We start from the raw sequence: 20,845 nt of genomic DNA on the forward strand, positions 1-20,845 counted from the left end.
AATTTAAGTTATTTGGAAGATTTTTGTTCAATTTAAGTTCTAGTGAACCAACTGGTCCCAAATGGAGTTCCAAGTCAGGTATACTTGTAAGCTACCTTCACACACAGTTTCAGCTCAGTTACTCCAACATATTCAAGTGATCTTGGACCTTGATCCAACTAGTACAACAAGCTAGGTCTCTGTGTAAGCTACAAACATACACAATTTCAGAGCAATACTCCCTTAACAAGAGATGTGTTTCTCAGAAACACAATGCCCCCTACTGCGCCGCTTTGAATAAAAAAATAATTTATTATTTTATCCCTTTAAAAAATATTTCTTCCCTTGGGAAAATGATCTGTACCTGCCAAATTATATAAAATAGAAATTATCTCCCTTTAAAGATTATTACTTCCCTTGGATTTTGTTTTTTGACCTTGAAGGATGACCTTGACCTTTCACCACTCAAAATGTGCACCTCCATGAGATACACATGCATGCCAAATATCAAGTTGCTAACTTCAATATTGCAAAAGTTATGGCCAATGTTAAAGTTTTCAGACAGACGCACAGACTGACAGAAGGACTGACAGTTCAACTGCTATATGCCACCCTACTGGGGGCATAAAAACTAATGCTATTGTGCAGAAACAGTGACCTTGATCTTGACCAAACTTGTCAAAAATGGAATCCAAAGTTAGGCATACATTTAAGTTACCTCATCACAGTTTCAGCACAGTAACACCACACAAATTCGAGTTATTTGACAGAAAAACATTTTTTCCATGTACACATGTTGGTACAGTGATCTCTTCTATCTTAGATCTGAATTTAAGCATCCTAAACAGTGCAATACCTCTGTCCAAACTTAAGTTATTCATCAAAGACCATTCTTATATTTTATTTTTAAGTTTCTAGCTTTCCCTTGACCTAACTTGAATATTATGTGTAAGTTTTTTTAATTTGCTTGTTTGTTATAACAATAATTCTACAGTAACTAGTCCGCCACTGGGCAATACACATCTTCGGTGACATTTGTCAGTCACCTAACCATAAAAATGCTTGTTGGTTTTTAATTTATGGCAATCCAGAACAAGAATATGTTATATACTAGTAGTAGAGTCAGACTTCAATGATTTTAACGAGATTGAACAAACTCTTTATCGTACATCGTGAACAGCTTACCAGTACACGTTGTACCAGTACACACACATATGGGAAGACACACTGTAACACAGACAAAATGCTATGTCTGTGTACATTAGCACGTATTTTTCTGTTGCTCTTGACTTCCTAAAAGTGGTGACAGTAGTATTCAGAATATTTAATTGTTTGTAGTATTGAACATTATCATTATTAGCTTTTTCATCTTAGAATTGGACAGGCATTTACCTCCTGCAAAATCTTTAAAGTGAACATTTACTCCCATCGCGAATTTATATGTCAGTAAAAGTGCAACTTGCTTTGCACAGAAAATCTTAACAGAAACGATTTTGTTGATAAAATTGTTTCCTCATTTATTTCACAAATATATTTCTACATAATAACATGATTTGTATACTTTGGTACATGACCATACATAACAGTTAACACAATTGCACAATTTACATTTTCTATGAATTACATGCAGAATGACGTCTACATTCACAAAATACAAACAACATACAGATCTATTTCACATCTTGTGTTGAACATAATTCTGGCCACACTCCAATGTCCTCTTTAAACAGCTTTAAAATTACACAACTTATCAAAATAAAATTTTATAACAATAATCAAGGGCTCGACATCCATATATCATGTAATTGAATAGCAAAATGGCACATCATATTACAAAAGTAATTGAAAAAAACATCATATAAAATGTCAATTTCCTTGATTGAGTGTACTTAAAATATCAGCCAATTATAAGTGTTCTTTCAGTGTTCGAAGCAACACCATTTTGTTCACAATTTTCATTATTTAAAGAGTAACCAAAAATGTTGACACAATTGTAGTTTTGACTTTGAAAATGCTAACACAAACTATTTTACTGATTATTTATTTGCTATGCTGCATGATTTTACCTTCTTTTTCAATGATGACAAAAAGTCTACAACTGACAGTTTTGTTTTCTTCTTTTTCTGATGTATTTGTATTGTTTGAATATTACTTTTAAGTGCAAAATAAACATAGTTTGAAAATCTGGACGTAAATGAGACAGCACCTATCTATAAATAGCTCATCAATAAATATTAACAAGGGACAAAATTATCACAAAACCAGGTTTTCATTGTGAAAAAAAATCTGATAAAGGGAGACAACTCAAACTGAACTTTTGAAATGAACAAACAAAATTAACCCCCTTTGAAAGTTTCTTTTAAAATAAATCTATTTTTAGTCGTGGCAACCTTGACATTGGAGATATTGACGTGATTCTTTCGTGCGACACACTGTCCCATGATGATGAACAAATGTGCCAAATGATTTTAAAATCTCATAATGAATGACATAGTTATAGCCCAGACAAGCTCATTTATGGATATTTTTTACCTTTGAACTCAAAGTGTGACCTTGACCTTGGAGATATTGACGTAATTTTTTCGCGCGACACACCGTCTAATGATGGTTAACAAATGTGCCAAATGATTTTAAAATCTCACAATGAACGACAAAGTTATGGCCCGGACAAGCTTGTTCCGCCCGCCCGCCAGCCAGCCAGCCCGCCCGCATTCGCCAATCTAATAACCAGTTTTTTCCTTAGGAAAACCTGGTTAATAATAAACTTACTGTATTTTCTTATTATGAAGACTTTTGTTGACATATAAGATGACTTTGTTAACTGTATTTAAAAATATTGATTTCTATTGAAAAACATTTGTTTGAAAGGTGGTCAATTATTTACGTATAGTCCAGAATTATGTGCATCACTAGAAGAGAATACAACAATTAGTAAAAAGAGAAAAGAAAGTCCTCAGACAAGTATTTTACACTGCAACATGTTGGAAATCAACATAAATCAAGTATAGTAGTAGTTTTAATTCATGCAATTTTGATAAAAAGCCATGGAACATTATTTATTATAAATAACTGTCTTTAACAGCTGCCCTTTTTAACACTGACACACTTTCGACAACAGCAGTAAAACATGAACACATTTGAAATTCACAAAGTTCCCTGATACAATGCAAAGTAATTACAACTATAAATACAAATTCATTAGTTCATAGGCAGACTTTGAGACTCGATGTGAACCCATCTAGTAAGTCAGCCACAGTACAGTAACAGATCAAGATGAACACTGCAGGCACAGTGCTGTCTCTGCTATGTCCTCATAGCTGCAATGGTACACATAAAACAACATGTTACACTTATCAATATGCTTAACCCTTTACCACTCAGAAACACACTTTGACACATTTTAAGTCCTTTAAAAAGTCCTTTTTTCTAGATTCAAGTTTGAAAGGCTTCATTTCCAACCCTTGGATACTGATGAGCAGAAAACAGCATAAAATCTGAACAGACTGCGAGTTACTCGCAGGCTGTTCTTGTTTTATGCTGTTTGCACATAACCGTTTTTCCTTTGCTTCTGAGTGGAAAAGGGATAACCCGTCTTATATTCTAGGGCAAGATACAGATGACATTGTAACTGAATGGTCTGCAGTTCTACATTCCTGATTCCAAACTAAACCCTTTTGTAATGCTTAAGTGAGAAATTTTGACATAAAATAGAAATTCAATAAAAACAAGGGACAAAATTGTCACAAAACCAGGTTTTCATTGTGAAAAAAAAATTTGATAAAGGGAGAAAAGTCAAACTGAACTTTTGAAATGAACAAACAAAATTAACCCCCTTTGTAAGTTTGTTTAAAAAAAAAATAAATCTATTTTTAGTCGTGGCGACCTTGACATTGGAGATATTGACGTGATTCTTTCGTGCGACACACCGTCCAATGATGGTGAACAAATGTGCCAAATGATTTTAAAATCTGACAATGAACGACATAGTTATGGCCCGGACAAGCTTGTTCCGCCCGCCCGCCAGCCAGCCAGCCCGCCAGCCAGCCCGCCCACATTCGCCAATCTAATAACCAGTTTTTTCCTTCGGAAAACCTGGTTAAAAATCCTTGATTTAAACCAAACCTTATCACGTTATAGACACTGACAAATATGGGCAATATGTCAATGCCTTTAACTAAAAGACAGCCTAAAAGTAGCAAAAATGTCTCTCAAATCTTTCTGAAGGTTCCTTATTCCAAAATATTTACTCTAGCATCATGATTTGATGAAACTAATTAGATGGCCCGTACATACATACCAAATATAACACATCAGAAGTAAGTAGCTTTAGGGAAGTATGTTTTTGCTAAAGTCTACAGCATTAAGTTGAAAAGGTGGAACAACTTTTGTATTTTTTATATCAGGACTATAACATTAGCACATACCGGTACACAACTTCGTATCATAATAATCAAAGGAAGTTTGAATGTTTTAATAATTGGAACTTGGATTACTGGAAATATTTGTGTCTACTGACAGACCATGTTGTCCATGGTGATTTCAGTATTCCCCATTTGACTTCATGCCAATCCATATAATTAACAAGAGATGTGTTTGTCAGAAACACAATGCCCCCTATTGTGCCGCTTTGAAATAAAATTTCAATATATCATTTGGCAGGTTTAGAAATTATCTCCCTTTTTAAGCTTATTACTTCCCTTCGATTGCATTTTATGACTTTTGACCTTGAAGGATGACCTTGACCTTTCACCACTCAAAATGTGCAGCTTCATGAGATACACATGCATGCCAAATATAAAGTTGCTATCTTCAATATTGCAAGAGTTATGGCCAATGTTAAAGTTTTCGGACGGATGCACAGATTTACAGACAGTTCAACTGCTATATGCCACCCTACCGGGGGCATAATTTTTTTTTAACTTGTATACTTTATAATCATAACAACATTCATAGAAACTTTAAATAAAAGTTATGTCTCCCATAGTCTCTTTCATATCTAGCATTTATACTTGATATTTTCATTTTACAATAATAAAGCAGCCATCAACTTTACATATATAATTATTGTAACACACCCTATGTATCTTTTTATTCCTGCAGTAAGTTTACATATAATATGAGGGTAAGTTAAACAGAAGAACAGGTACCAAAAAGTAAAAATAAAAGTACATTAACAACAAATAATAACAAGCTATTTACTACTATACAGATAACAAATCTCTGTTTTTATATTTATGGTTTAAGGCCAAATGACCATCTTCTAACAAAACTTGTATATTTAGTAAAATGTTTTTAATTATATTTAACCCTTTACCATTTATAAACACATTTTGACGCATTTGAAGTCCTTCAGAAAATCAAATTAAATTTAAGTCTTATCTTTATATATTGAAGTTTGAAAGGCTTCATTTCCAACCCTAAGATAATTATGGGTAGCAAACAGCATAAAACCTGAACAGACTGCGAGCTACTCGCAGGCTGTTTTGGTTTTATGCTGGTTGCAAAAGCCATTTTCACTTTACTCCTGGTGGGAGTTAACTGAGCACCAATCAATCAAATAAATTAAAAACAAGTGACATTTATGACTAAATGTGAGATATTTACAACTCTTGAGATTGTATTCAAAACTTCTCCAAGCAAAAAGACGTGAAAGAGTCAACAAGACATGAATGATAATGGCATAAACTACTAGATTGACATATTTTACATGACAGTATATACGTACCATATACAAACAATTTAAAAGAATTATACATTAAACAACCCAGTGAACAGTGAAATGAAATGATCCAGTAGGTTCCCACCGTTTTCTGACACTCATGAACACTTAAAGCATAAAGAACAGTTACAGGGTTCACCTGTTTCCTGTCTTTACACTCAGTTATGTTCTTGCTTTAACCGTTTACCACTTAGATACGTATTTTGACGCATTTGTAATCCCTTAGAAAGTCACATTTAATTTATTACCTTTCTTACTTAAATTCAACTTTTAAAGGCTTCATTTCAAACACTTAGTTACTGAAAAGCAGCAAACAGCATAAAACCTGAACAGACTGCGAGTTACTCACAGGCTGTTCTGGTTTTATGCTGTTTGCACATAGCCATTTTCACTTTGCTTTTGAGTGGGAAAGGGTTAAATAACAGTATGTAAACCTGGTTAACCAATAGACCGAAACTTTGAAGGGTCATTGATTTTTTTACTTAAGTTAAAACACAAATAACAGTACACATTTTTGTTTTCATAACATAAAAGTGTTAAACCCTTTACCACTTAAATACCCATTTTGACGCACTTGTCCCTTGTAACGATAAATTTAATTTAAGACCTTTCTTACTAAATTCAAGTTTTAAAGGCTTCATTTCCAACCCTTAGATACTGATGAGCAGCAAACAGCATAAAACCTGAACAGACTGCAAGTTACTCACAGGCTGTTCTGGTTTTATGCTGTTTGCATATAGCCATTTTCACCTTTCTTCTGATTGGGAAAGGTTTAAGAAATCTATTGCTTTATCCGTTTGACTCAATTTCTGTGCAAACTAATTCAATTCATGCATAAGGATCAGTGGAAGTTAAATGTTGGTGATCTATTTGAATTTTATCTTTGCCAGTCTGTAACAGTACGGTAACATGATTGAAATAATTAACAAAATGTGGAAAAATGGTGAAATGACAGCATGAAGCAACAAGATGTGAGATGACGATGTTATGATGTGAGAGGTAACTAGAACGCTGCGGCCCAGTTGAGGTGCGGGGAAATGCAGTAGGAGCATTGCTGGCAGTACCAGGCCTGGATGGGGTCCTCAGGGCTGAAACACAGGCAGTGGCAAAACTGTGCAGAACAATGGGATGGGTGAACATGGGAAGTGAACATGGGTTTAACAGAGTATGAACAAGCAAATGCTAAGTGATAAAGCAAAACAATTAACCCTTTACCACTTAGATACATTTTTTGACGCATGTGTAGTCCCTTTGAAAGTTAAATTTAATTAAAGACCTTTCTAACTAAATTCAAGTTTTTAAGGCATAATTTCCAACACTAAGATACTGGTGAGCAGCAAACAGTATAAAACCTGAACAGACTGCAAAATACTTGCAGGCTGTTCTGGTTTTATTCTGTTTGCACATAGCCATTTTCACTGTGCTTCTGAGTGGGAAAGGGTTAAAAACAAAAGTTGCATAAACAAAGGTCAAAAGGAAAGTGTCCTTTATGTCTATTAAACATTTACAAGTCTTAGTATTTAATTATTTATGCAGTGTTTTTTTTTCACCTTTTAAAGAATGGGGCCCTAACAATTTTGATTAAAAAAAATCGTTTAACAATCTAAAAAATATTTAAAAATTAAGAATACACTTGTTGTTTGTTTGTTTGTTAGTTTTTATTGGAATTTTTACAGTTTAACTCAAAGGGCTGGATAAGAAAGTGAACTGATATTTCACAAAATTAAAAAATTAAAATAAACTTTCAGATGGGAATTTCAGGCAGTCAATTGGGACAAATGTATACTTTTTGACGATGCTGCAAAGCATCGTCTAAGTTATCATATCATGAACAAATTCTTCACAATGGCAACCTATGTAAAAGACCGAGCCAGTCCGATTTTTCTAATCGGCATACCTCGCTGATTATCATTGATAAAGGTATAGGAAGCTCAGCTATAAATAGGACAGCTTATTCTGGGAAAAGATTTAACAATAGTTTGAAAACGTTAATTTTAAATCAGTTATATTTAATCCATTATATGTTTATAGATCAATGAAACAACCATGCAATTTCTGTATTGTATTTGACATTTGTCGTGATTCAGTAAATAAATTGCGAATTAAAACGTGTATAATTAACTTTCAACGCGATCATGAGTGTAAAGAAAACGAATTATTTCGAACCTGCCATTTGTAAACGTTGTAGCGGCTATGGTATATAAACAGCATAATAGCCGTATCATATCTGTGATACTCGCTCTTCTGCGTGCTTTCTCATTTTGCATATTTAATAAACTTTTCAAACATAAATTACAGAGCCACAACAGCGCACACACTATGTTTGACAATTCATTCGTTTGATGGATATTGTTTGCTGTTTTAAACATTTATTAGATCATATCGCGGAGATTTAGTTAACCTTACCATGTGTTCATGGGCGAACTCACGTATTCAAGTGCTCTTACGACTATGTGCTCATACCCACTTTCGATCGGGAATCATCATGAAATTATTGCCGTACTTAACGAACAAACATGCCTAAGCTTATTGTTCATGCACATGGGATTGTGAAATCACGTCCGTTCACAAAGCATCATTAACTTAGGAAAGGAAACAACGAAATATAAAGTTTGGTATGATATACATGTGAAATTAAAGAGCAAGGTGTAATTAAAGAGCATGTCAAGTTTTGAATCTATATGCTGAAACGTAATGTTATAACCCACAAACGTTTTACTGTAACAGACAGTTTTTTAAGATAAGTGGTACAGAAAATACACGTCGAATACCTTTTTAATGATATTTCTTATTATCTTTGATCGAGAATGTAACCCGCCTCCCAGTTTCGCTGAAAGGATCATGTTCCCCACAGGTACTACTTCCCCGTACCCCCAATTTTTTTTCGTCCCTACATTTTTCGTACCCAATTTTTTTCGTACCCAATTTTTTTTTCGTACCCAAATATTTGCTCGTAACCAAATTTTTTTCGTACCCAATTTTTTTCCAACCCAAATTTTTTTCGTCACCAAATCTTTTTACATTCTTAATATTTTTTTGGGCATAATTGTTGTACCCAAAATTTTCGCACTTCAAAAGCATGGTCACACCAGTACTGTCAGTACTTTGATTAAGATTTGGAATGGAGTCAATTTTCGCCCTAAAAATAACCAAAATAAACACACAATATTATGTTATGAGAATTGACAAGAATTAATGAGTGAAAACTACTGCAACTTAAATTATGAATTGTGATATGTGCCATAACATGGTAAGTAATAAACTCCAAACACATGTCAAAGAAACAGGCATCAAAAACAATTCCATCACCAAGCACCTTTTAAATTTTATTTATGTCACTAACTGTCGCAGACACAAAATTATGCGGATCCTTATGTATCATAAATATCATTAACTTCAAACATATTAGTTATTTTTCAAACCTGGAAGCTTTATGTTTCTGAGAAAGTTTGTTACAAAACAACAAATTTAATGCTATGAAATGATATACCCTATCAAGCATTTTTAACTTATGACAAATAGTTTCTACACAAGAAAATGCTTGTGTTCGATTGCCACGTAAAATGTAACAAGGGCACAAAGATTACAAATTTCTTAATTAAACCAAACCTACCTCATAACTGAACACAGCTGGCAGAAGTTGCCCCTACAGCTTGAGCACAGTCGGACACAGTCATAACAGACGGACTTATCACAGAAACCACAGCGATCCTGGGAGGCGGCCTGTCCCTTACAGCAGTGACAACCTGACCAGGAAGAGGCTTAAACAACAGAACAGGGCTTAAAGTCTTATTATTTGCAAACAAATATATTTTCCCTTTAATTAAGTGCATGTATTAATTGGTTGCTTTTCTGTTCAGTGCTTCCCAAGTTCCCAGAGACCATATAGGTATGTGAAGTCTGGCATGTCTTGAAATAGTCATTTGTTTGCATTCAAAATTGCTGACATACTTTTACATTAAAAGTCATCAACGGTTACTTCTATATAAATCAAAATACATTAGGTAGTTGACAACAATGTCATTAACACATTCACAAATAGAAGATTAATACAAAGATTGCTTCTTTGTTTTTATACTCCTGGAGTTGGTTGATTATTAAAATAGTTTCTATTCAAGCAAACAAACCTTTTCTTGCATTCATCATAGCCTGAAATGCATTGGTAGATCTACTGCATGCTTCAGGATTTGACAGCTGACCGGATGGGGTGATGTGCATTTGCCTGTCACACACTTGCATTTCATCTTCCATGCACACATCCTCTGGCAGGTAGATGTCGTTGCTGTTGGCATCCTTGGGAATATCAAAACTACGTTTGGAGCCACTGAACAACAATTCTTTCGTTCGTTCTGAAATTATACATATACAACATCTGACAATACCATGATTAGGAAACTCCGCATAACTTTTCATACTTATAAGAATCTGACAAAAATCACTTTTTGACAAACAATTGAGCCAATAAGGGTGTAGGTTAGTTTACTGATATCAGCCATCCCCATCTTTTCTGTAACATTTTCAAATGCAGGTACAAAAGTGTTTTCCAATGCAAATTGGTTCAAGAAGTTATTTTTTTAGAAAGGTTTATTCATTTAACACATTTTATAATTAACAAGAAAAATAGAAATAGGTAAAAGCCTTTGAGTTGAATAAATATCGCTCGTGTTAAACTATGTTAATAAAATGTCCACATTAATTGACACTCAAGTTTTTTTTAATAAAAAAGAATTTTCGCATGCAACCTAAACAAGAGGGCCTGAAAGGCCCAAAGTCGCTCACCTGAGATAACAAGATATTATTGGGACAAATCTTCTGACCAAGTTTCACGCAGAACGGAAAATAAATGTGGCCTCTAGAGTGTTAACAAGATTTTACTATAGCCATATAAGGAAAAATGCCCCGCCCCCCCTGGCAGCCATGTTTTTCAACCAACCGGCATCATTTTTTAACTCATCCAAGATATTATTAGGATGAATCTTCTGACCGAGTTTCATGAAGCTTGGACAGTAAATGTGGCCTCTAGAGTGTTAACAAGATTTTACTATAGCCATATAAGGAAAAAAAAAACGCCCCTTGGAAGCCATTTTTTCAAGCAAACATAATTATTTTCAAACTCATCCAAGATATCATTGAGACCAATCTTCTGACCAAGTTCCATGAAGATTGGACAGTAAAAAGTGGCCTCTAGTGTGTTAACAAAATTTTACTATAGCCATATAAGGAAAAACGCCCCACCCATTGGAAGCCATTTTTTTTCAAGCAAACATAATTATTTTCATACTCATCCAAGATATCATTGAGACCAATCTTCTGACCAAATTTCATGAAGATTGGACAATAAATGTGGCCTCTAAATTGTTAACAAGGTTTTACTATAGCCATATAAGGAAAAATGCCCCGCCCCTGGTGGCCATGTTTTTTAAGCAACCAAAACCATTTTCAAACTCATCCAAGATATAATTGGGACAAATCTTCTGACCAAGTTTCATGATGATCGGAAAATAAATGTGACCTCTAGAGTGTTAAAGGTTTTACTAAAGCCATATAAGGAAAATAGCCCCGCCCCTGTGGTGGCCATGTTTTTCAACCAACCGGCATCATTTTTGAACTCGTCCAATATATTATTGGGATTAATCTTCTGACCGAGTTTCATGAAAATCGGACTATAAACGTGGCCTCTAGAGTGTTAACAAGATTTTACTATAGCCTTATGTAGCCATATAAGGAAAAATGCTCGCCCCTTGGTGGCCATGTTATTCAAGCAAACGAAACCATTTTAGAACTCATGCAAGATATCATTAAGACAAATCTTCCGACCAAATTTCATCAAGATTGGACAATAAATGTGGCCTCTAGAGTGTTAACAAGATTTTACTAAAGCCATATAAGGAAAAATGCCCGCCCCCTGGCGGCCATGTTTTCAACCAACCGTATTCATTTTCAAACTCATCCAAGATATTATTGGAATGAATCTTCTGACCAAGTTTTATGAAGATCAGACAATAAATGCGGCCTCTAGAGTGTTAACAAGATTTTACTGTAGCCATATATAGCCATATAAGGAAAAATGCCCCGCCCCTTGGCAGCCATGTTTTTCAAGCAAACGTAACCATTTTGGAACTTATCCAAGATACATGTATCATTGAAACCAATCTTCTGACCAAATTTCATGAAGATTGGACAATAAATGTGGTCTCTAGAGTTAACAAGGCAAATGTTGACGCCGCACAACGGACGACGGACAAAAAGCTATCACAAAAGCTCACCATGATCAAGTTTTGCTCAGGTGAGCTAAAAATACTACAGTCCGCGAAAATTCCCACGCACACAATTTTTCCCCTAAGTGGAAAATCCCGCGTAAAATTTCCCCCACATAAGGGCTAAAGGCCCCTTCCCCAACAACCCAAAAAAAAAATGAAATGAGTCACGAACTTGTCAAAATTGTGAAAAATTGAGTCGCGAACTTTTCAAAATTGTGAAAAATTGAGTCCCGAACTTCTTAAAATTGTGAAAAAACGAGTCGCAAACTTTTTAAAATTGTGAAATTCAAAGTTCAATGCATTAGCATAGTTAAAGCATGTAAAACACTAGTCCAAATTTTTGACGCTTTTAAATATTAAGCTACTTTTCATATGGGTAATATTTGGAGCGTACAAAGGGGGAAAGACCAAATTAATGGTGGGAATTTTTCGTTCTTTGTCTATATTGTTGCGCAAGGATTTTGTGCGCAACATTCAAGCCCGGATATAAGCCACTTAATATGAACGGATTGCAATAATATTTACATACCTGTGTATATAATTCATTTCTCGATAATGTTCCGTAAAAATTATGTAATGACACTTTGAATTTTGCACGCCTGAGCAATTTAAATCCAACCACTATTCAATTTTTCAATATCTCTCGATTCGCTCGCTGTGTAGATATAAATCGATAACCCGACCTTGATGTAAAGCATCTGGTTTAAAGTGGAAGAATAAACAGCGTAAAATACAGTTTGCGTTCGTCTGTTGTGGTGCAGCGCGTTACATAGTAAACCGATGTTATACTTTTCTGGATTAATTTAGCATTGTTTTTTCTAAATTGACAATTAAAAAGTTCTGAAATAAATTACATCTTAAAAATATACTGTACATAAATAATATTGATACAGATCGTACAGTATACCGTCCTCTGTAACGTAGAATGTAAGTACATAAAACAACACAGACAGAGGTGCGAAAAAGACATGCATAAACACTTGCTGAAACTTAGAACAGTGAATATCTGTTTTGAACATATGCTTATTAAATCGACAAAGATTAGCATACTAGATCTAGTTAGGAAAAAGTCGGTGTTAAAAGCGCATGGTAAATAAAATTACAAGTACATGTTACACCATAATGCCTTCTTCTGATTGGTTCATATTTATATCAGTTTCATGACATGGCTACAGGTCAGTGATTGTTTTGCGATTTAAGCAGAAGTTTAACTGAAGAATTTATGCCTTTCTAACTTTGAATCGACGATATTTGATGTAAAAATGGACTTCTGAATTAAAACTGAATGAGTTGGTAATGTTATTTTGCAATTTTACGCAAATTGATGAAAATTTAAACTTTCTGGTTTCCACCACAAAAAAGGTCCTTCAACGATGAGACGTTCCAAAGAATTTAGCCCATATAAAAAGTATCTCAAATTCTTTGCGCGTCTTATAAATGAGACTAGTTAAACACTTGAATATTATCAAAATTTCCTTAAATAATGCAATAAAGGCATATTTTCCTTCTATGAATACTGTATTTGATACAATAACAACACATATACATATATCTGATTTGCAAAACATTATTCATGTACCAAGTGCAACTAAAATACCTGGTCCTAACAATTCTTTACCACGGGAATAACATTTATAAACATAGAACATTTCAAGGGCACATAACTCAGACATGAGTCGGGAGTTTACAATCTGTGCGGGAAAGTTTTAAAACAATTAAACAATATAAAAAATTATATATATTTTTTTATGACTGGGGGATTTTATTAGCGCACCAAATGACGTCTTTTGACGCTGTTTTTCTTTGAGTTATAATGCACCACAGAACGTGAATTGACACTTTAAAGGGATCTTTTCACGCTTTGGTAAATTGACAAAATTGAAAAAAGTTGTTTCAGATTCGTAAGTTTTCGTTTTAGTTATGATATTTGTGAGGAAACAGTAATACTGAACATTAACCATGCTCTAATATAGCCATTATATGCATCTTTTGACGATTTTAAAACCTAAAAATTATAAAGCGTTGCAACGCGAAACGATTGAATAATTTGGAGATTTCTGTTTTTGTCGTTAAATTTTGTGAAACTACGAAGATTGCTTATATAAGGTATAAAATACGTCAAGAATGTGTACTTGGCGGAATAGCTCGGTAGGCTAAAGCGTTTTTACTTCAGGACTCTGGCAGGACTCCAGGGGTCACTGGTTCGTAACCTGCTCCGGGCAATGTTCTTTTCCTTTTTTATTTTTTTTCTTGATTTTTTACTGGAGCTTTTATGATCCAATGTTTACATTTATCAATATAAAGCATTTAATGAATAAGTTAAAAAAAATGCCAAAATCTGTGAAAAGGCCCCTTTAAATTTTAAAAAAATCAACGTCAGGAGGGGACACCCCTCCCGAAACCACCCCTATCAGCCCCGGGCCGCCTGACAAAAATCCTGTGGAAAGCACTGTATAGGGCCTGAAAACAGGAATTTAGAGAGTTTATTTAAGAATCAGAGGGTCCAGTTTTTTCATTCGTCAATTTCACGAAAATCTTAATTCGATCGCCAACCAGGAATTATAATAGCAAAATGCGACTTTCGCGATCGATAACGCTAATGTAGTTCATTGTTATCAACATTGTTTTTTGTTGGTAGTCGAAAATATGACAGCGCTAACAAAGACAGTGACATACACACCATAAACGCTCTTCATATTTTGATGTTTCGCAATTCCCATGTCAACTTCTTTCTTCCCAACATGCTGTTTTAGCTGCAGAGGCGAAGAGTCCCCAAACGGATTCCTTCTTTTAGGCATAACAATGTTTTTGTAGCCCGCTAAATTTCACAAAACCAAAATGTAAACTTCCGGTTTAGGGAAAACACGCGCAACAATGAACCGAATGCAAAATGAATGCAAAGATTTTGTAAAGGTGGAGAAACACTTATTTATCAATAAAGTATTAGTGCAATTTACCACATAAGTCTTATATTCTCTCACAGACATCGTAATGTAATTGTTGTGCAAGACGTTGACATTTAAATTCAATATCAATGCGATTATATTTTACCCTATATTTAGACTAAATTAAAAGATTTTCACCGTTATAAAACTATATAATATAGTTGCAAAATGAATTTCCATATTTACAACTGACAAGCCAATATATTGACTGATTCATGTATATATGGCCCATAGTTGTGTATATTATCATGACCATTGCAGGTCAAATGGACTAAAAAAAGTTATGATGCATCGCTGTTGGTTGTAATCTTTAATAATAAATAATCTGGATCTGAATGTAAACACCACAGGACCTTTTGGTATATCAAAGACCTATCAATATACAAAGATTGGTAACATCCATCAGACCAATAGAAATTATCGGAAATTCGAGCGGCGGAATCGAGATCTAGATCACGTGACATCAATCGAGCAGACGACGCCATTTAGAAGCCGAGTCGTGTAAACAATTGCCATCATCGTTATCGTTTTCACACCTGTCTTTATTGACTTTAAGGTTAGTATTATCGAATATCAATTAACCACCCATCGCTGTATTGTATCAATAAGTGTAAACGTCAATAATTAATCTAATTACGATGTAACTGTGCAGATAATTTGGTTATTATATCGCTATATTGAAATACAACGTAGTGGCAAGCGGGTGGGGGAAGGTTTCGCAAATCAGCTTCTTTCGACTAGTTTCCATAGTCATTTACGAGTAAGCTTAAAACAACTGAAAACTAAATAATGTCTTGAATGTATTTAACTTAATGTCTTCGCCATAAAAAGCCTTTGTTATAAATTTATATAATGTTCGTTTTTCAACTTTTTGTGAAAGAGTATTTAATATATATAAAAAAAAACACACACACACAGTACATATCTGTTGAGTGTAAATAGAAATTAAACAAATTGCAATATTCAGTTATTTTTTGGATAACAGACAGTAATTTCAAGCATAGATTTATTTATATTGAGAATGATTTATTTTTTGTTGTAAAACATATACTTGAAATTTAAGTTAATGTTCTGAAAGTTTTTTTGTAGTTGCAGTTTTGCATGCAAATACCTCAGAAATATATTTGCCGCCTTTTTGTATAACTTTGCTGTTTATGGATAGATTTGGTTCATTTTGGACTTATTTCGTTTCATGTTCATATTGCTACATTGGTAGACTAAACTCATAGCACTATATTTAGTACACACTTGAATATCTCTTCTTGTAAGACATATACTTAAATGTTTCGGACATTGAAACATTGAGACGGGAAGACTTCAAAAATAGCTTGGACGCCTTTTTGTATAACTTTGCTATTTGTGGATAGATTTGTTTCATTTTGGACTTATTTTGTTTCATTTTCATATTGCTACATTGGTAGACTGAACTCTTAGCACTATATTTAGTACACACTTGAATATCTCTTCTTGAAAGACATATACTTAAATGTTTCGGACATGTACACATTGAGAAGGGAAGACTTCAAAATTAGCTTGGACGCCTTTTTGTATAGCTTTGCTATTTGTGGATAGATTTGGTTAATTGTAGACTTATTTTGTTACATTTTCATATTGCTACATTGGTAGACTAAACTCATAGCACTATATTTAGTACAGACTTGGATATCTCTTCTTTTAAGACATATACTTATATGTTTCGGACATTGAAACATTAAGAAGGGAAGATTTCAAAAATAGCATGGACGCCTTTTTGTATAACTCTGCTATTTGTGGATAGATTTGTTTTATTTTGGACTTATTTTGTTTCATTTTCATATTGCTACATTGGTAGACTAAACTCTTAGCACTATATTTAGTACACACTTGAATATCTCTTCTTGAAAGACATATACTTAAATGTTTCGGACATGTACACATTGAGAAGGGAAGACTTCAAAATTAGCTTGGACACCTTTTTGTATAGCTTTGCTATTTGTGGATAGATTTGGTTAAATGTAGACTTATTTTGTTTCATTTTCATATTGCTACAGTGGAAGACTAAACTCATAGCACTATATTTAGTACACACTTGAATATCTCTTTGTGTAAGACATACACTTACATATTTCATACATTTACACATTGAGAAGGGAAGACTTCAAAAATAGCTTGGACGCCTTTTTGAATAACTTTGCTATTTGTGGATAGATTTGGTTAATTGTAGCCTTTTTTTGTTTCATTTTCATATTGCTACATTGGTAGACTTAACTCATAGCACTTAATTTAGTGAACACTTGGATATCTCTTCTTGTATTACATATACTTAAATGTTTCGGACATGCATGCGTGTAGTGTCATCCCAGATAAGAATGGTCAGTCCGACAGGCCAATTAGGGGTGACCATTTTCGCTTTAAATTAATATTTGGATTATAAAGGACCACACTTAACGCACACGCATTAATCTCATTTTTCCCAGAGGTTTCTCTGATATTGTCATAATAAGATTGTTTTGAGCTTGTAAAATGTTTGTTTTACTTCAATATGTTTTGCTTATTAAGGACTGAAGGACTTATTTCAATAAAATCGTCTTGAGAATTTTGCGAGTATATTTTGAATAAATGTGCACTTTTACACTCTTTTTAAAGTAAACAAATAACTAAATTAAAAAAAATCATTTGGCTTTGATCATTGAACCGGAAAAAAACACATCGCGTCTAATGCATAATCAGATAAATAAAACAAACGTCAGCATATGCATGTAACAACATTCGATATGGAGGTAAAAAGTGGATTTAACAGGACACAATAAGAAAGATGGTCTCGCTGGTTCAGTGAACTCTGATCTTCACAAAGGTTGTAATAAAACCTTTCCAATCAAATACGCCTATTGAAGGTTTTCTTACATTGGCAATCAGCGATTAAAACGAATTTAGTCAAATAAGAAAATAAAATGTCTCTTTAAAAGTATTGTTAACAATACCAATACTAAAGTTTTATGGTGCTAAGTGAATAACAATGCATGCGTAATTTTAAATGTCGATTCAGCAGACGGTTCATCCAGTGGGTATAATTTCCGATCAAACAGATATTACATGTAAATGAACTATAAAACATAAGTTTCGGACCAGGATAAAAGATCGGCCTTTGAAATGTTTACACTTTATAACAATGTTGATTTTAAATTATATGTAGTGGTTGATCCTCGTAGATTGCATTTTATGATACAATTTCCTCTTTATTAAAAGCAACGCTTTGTTATATGGTACGAGCGAATCGGAGCGATATGTCTTTGCGAAACACCGTTATGGTTTATTGAAATCTGTGTTATATTGTTTTAACCTTGGTCAATAGTAAGTTGCGTCAATTGCTTATTCATCAATAATTTAAAAGCGCAGGCCTAACCATTAAGTATTTAATAAGTAACCTTTGCTAAAAATCATGAATCGTCAGAATTTCTTCTACAATTATTACTGCAAATATGTTTCTTCTGCTACTGCTGCTTTGCTGCTACAACTACTACTTCTTCTACTATTTATAAATATTTCTTCTTATGCTTCTGCTAAACATGAAAAACAAAACTGTTTATTGTGAATAAATGAATAAGTTCTGTTCTCATTTTTGTTTAAGAGGATACTAATGTTATTATTACGATTAGTATGTGGACGATTATTATTACATGTTCATACTTCAATTTCTCTCACGCATACTTTATGTTGATGAAACCATATCTGCACATATAATATGTACATTTATATGAACATTTATTTTTTGCAGGATGCTGTGGAAGAAACGCAGTAAGGGCTTTTGTACACAGAAGTACCTATGGAAAATACCTGCTCTATCGAAGAAAAAAACCCTGCTCTATCGGGATTGTCAAATGATTCATGTTCTGGCAACAGTCCAACATGTAGTAATGTTTATGTCCAAACCTGTGATGAGGGGAATACTGTGTTCGTTTAGATGATGATTCAGGGTTGCTGAATACAGGATTCATTGATAATGGTCCAGACATAATGAACCTGGAAGATGAGACGGACATTTTGAATTGTGGATTTTTGGAAGACTTTGAACAGAATGCAAATGGGAGAACGACACTAAATCATCAGGAATGTGACATTGAGGAGGTGGAGGTTGATTGTGTTGACTTTTTAAAACTACAGACTGAAGTTCAGGAAATATCAGTCAGGATTTCATGGTTCGTAAAGACAGAAGCAAATTGACATTGATGCAGATGTACTCGCACGGTGATGCTGCCTCCGTAAAACTGTCCATAGAGGTGCACTCTGACTTCAAATGCAATTTGTTCGTGCATAGAAAACCATTAACTCGTAGTCATGTCATTTGGACAGATCTGCCATTGTTATTTGACAGGGTTTCTGTGATAATGGAACTTTGTAGGAGACTTGCTGTGAACTCTTTCTGTAGTCTGCAGCTGCAAGAAGTAATTAATATGAATAAACTATATGTATTAGACTTGACCGTATTTATTTTGTTTTAATCTGTACAGATCTTGCAAAGTATCCACGTTGGTCACCTGTTTAACACAAAAATGTTACAGAAATGTTGTTCTTTCATTATATGAATCTCGTTCTGAGAAAATTGGACATAATGTTTTTGCGTAAATTGTCATTCCAGATTAGCCTGTGCAGTTCATACAGGCTAACCAGGGACGACACTTTTCGCTTATATGACATTTTTCGTTTAAATAAAGTCTCTTCTTAGTAAAAAACCAATTAAGGCGTAAAGGGTCGTCCTTGATTAGCCTTGGTGGACTGCAAAGGCTAATCTGGGATGAAACTACGCACAAGCATTATGTCCAGTTTTCTCGAAACGCCACTCGTGAAATGAAACATTTCTTCAATAAAAAGGTATTTCGTTAATTTATTATTAACTGTTGTGTAATGTTGTATGTTGTTAAATATGCTATTAAACTATCAAATAATTTACATGCGTTTTTTCGTTTGTTAATTCTATGCAACGTTTACCCTCGATGGGGGATACGTTCTGCTTAGGTACTACGGTATACTTTTGCTCAATGCAATTCAGCATGGACACCTTTTATTGCTTTTAACGTATATAATAATTTGAATGTCTACAGAGAATTTAAATGTGTGCGTAAGGCTACAAAATGCGAAAGAAGCATAGGAAAACGGGGCTTAAGTTATTTACGTAATTTGTCCGTTTTTCCAAAGACGTATCAGTATATTGTTAGGTATTTAATTTTTCCTGTTTTCCTTACTTTAATGGTCTATTTCCTAAAACAAGAACTATTTTAATAACCGCTGTTTCGACTTCTGAATTTTAAAGAGATACATGGAAACCCGTTATAGCGTACCTTTGAGATTTGTGTCATGCTTTTTCAAGACGTGACCCCGGAACCCGGAAATACTTTTATACTCCATTTTGCACTCTGGACAAATATAAATTGCAATTTGCTTCCCATTTGAATTATCAATAGCATCTTCGTCTGCTGTATATTCTCCTAAAATTTCATCGAGGTCTAAATCATCATCCCATGAAAAAAAATCGGTTTTGTTATATTTTGCCATTTGAATATGGTGTACATGAAAAATGATATGATATTCTTATGTTAAAACTAATACGTTTGTAGGAATGTTGTGTAGGTTAACCCGGGGGTCTGTCCCGGGGTCACGGGGCCTTATTTTGGGAAATCATGTTAAAAAAGGTGCGAAATCTGTCAACCTAATATGCAAGTGTACTAATCTGACACCTGTTGAAGCTACACTGGCCTGCTAACTTCCCGAGATTCTCCTTCAGTAGACGTTCAACTGGCGCCGGTTTTAATCTAAACTACCGTGAATGCTCCTTCAATATGTCTGAAAAGTGATTTAAATAACAAGAATTTTTAACTACTCGTTTCGTTTTATTACAATATTCTAGGCGTCTTCTTTGTTTAATCTCGGATCTTAAATAAACATGTTTATTAATAGATCAATGAATC

At 34.0% G+C, this 20,845-nt stretch overlaps 1 protein-coding gene and 1 long non-coding RNA gene across 3 annotated transcripts; one reads left to right on the forward strand and one right to left on the reverse strand.

The window, feature by feature from the left end:
- Positions 1 to 1,483: 1,483 nt before the first annotated feature.
- On the reverse strand, positions 1,484 to 14,825 carry LOC127873882 (apoptosis regulatory protein Siva-like). 2 transcript variants are annotated; one of them, XM_052417986.1, is made up of 4 exons: positions 14,639 to 14,825; positions 9,826 to 10,047; positions 9,312 to 9,459; positions 1,484 to 3,296 (listed from the first exon to the last, which is right to left on the reverse strand). In XM_052417986.1, exons 1-4 carry the CDS (start codon positions 14,754 to 14,756, stop codon positions 3,248 to 3,250), a joined length of 537 nt encoding a protein of 178 aa, XP_052273946.1. In that variant the 5' UTR covers positions 14,757 to 14,825; the 3' UTR covers positions 1,484 to 3,247. The 2 variants fall into 2 exon arrangements, with proteins under 2 accessions (XP_052273946.1, XP_052273945.1); XM_052417985.1 differs by having other exon boundaries at positions 1,484 to 6,786.
- Positions 14,826 to 15,214: 389 nt separating this feature from the next.
- Positions 15,215 to 19,829, forward strand: LOC127873888 (uncharacterized). Its single transcript, XR_008046423.1, has 2 exons — positions 15,215 to 15,459; positions 18,658 to 19,829. It is a non-coding gene; the product is annotated as an uncharacterized LOC127873888 (long non-coding RNA).
- Positions 19,830 to 20,845: the final 1,016 nt, after the last annotated feature.

The sequence above is a fragment of the Dreissena polymorpha genome, chromosome 3, assembly GCF_020536995.1.
Source record: "Dreissena polymorpha isolate Duluth1 chromosome 3, UMN_Dpol_1.0, whole genome shotgun sequence".
In the NCBI taxonomy this organism is placed as follows: Eukaryota; Metazoa; Mollusca; class Bivalvia; order Myida; family Dreissenidae; genus Dreissena; species Dreissena polymorpha.

Bases quoted from the DNA above. Each gene is read 5' to 3' on its own strand.
- LOC127873882 (XM_052417985.1), bottom strand. From the start codon at position 14,756: ATGCCTAAAAGAAGGAATCCGTTTGGGGACTCTTCGCCTCTGCAGCTA. The intron at 10,048-14,638 runs GTGTGTATGTCA...GTATAATTTCAG, and splicing joins AAATATGAAGAGCGTTTATG to AACGAACGAAAGAATTGTTG. The intron at 6,787-9,311 runs GTAGGTTTGGTT...CCTGTGTTTCAG, and splicing joins CAGCTGTGTTCAGTTATGAG to CCCTGAGGACCCCATCCAGG.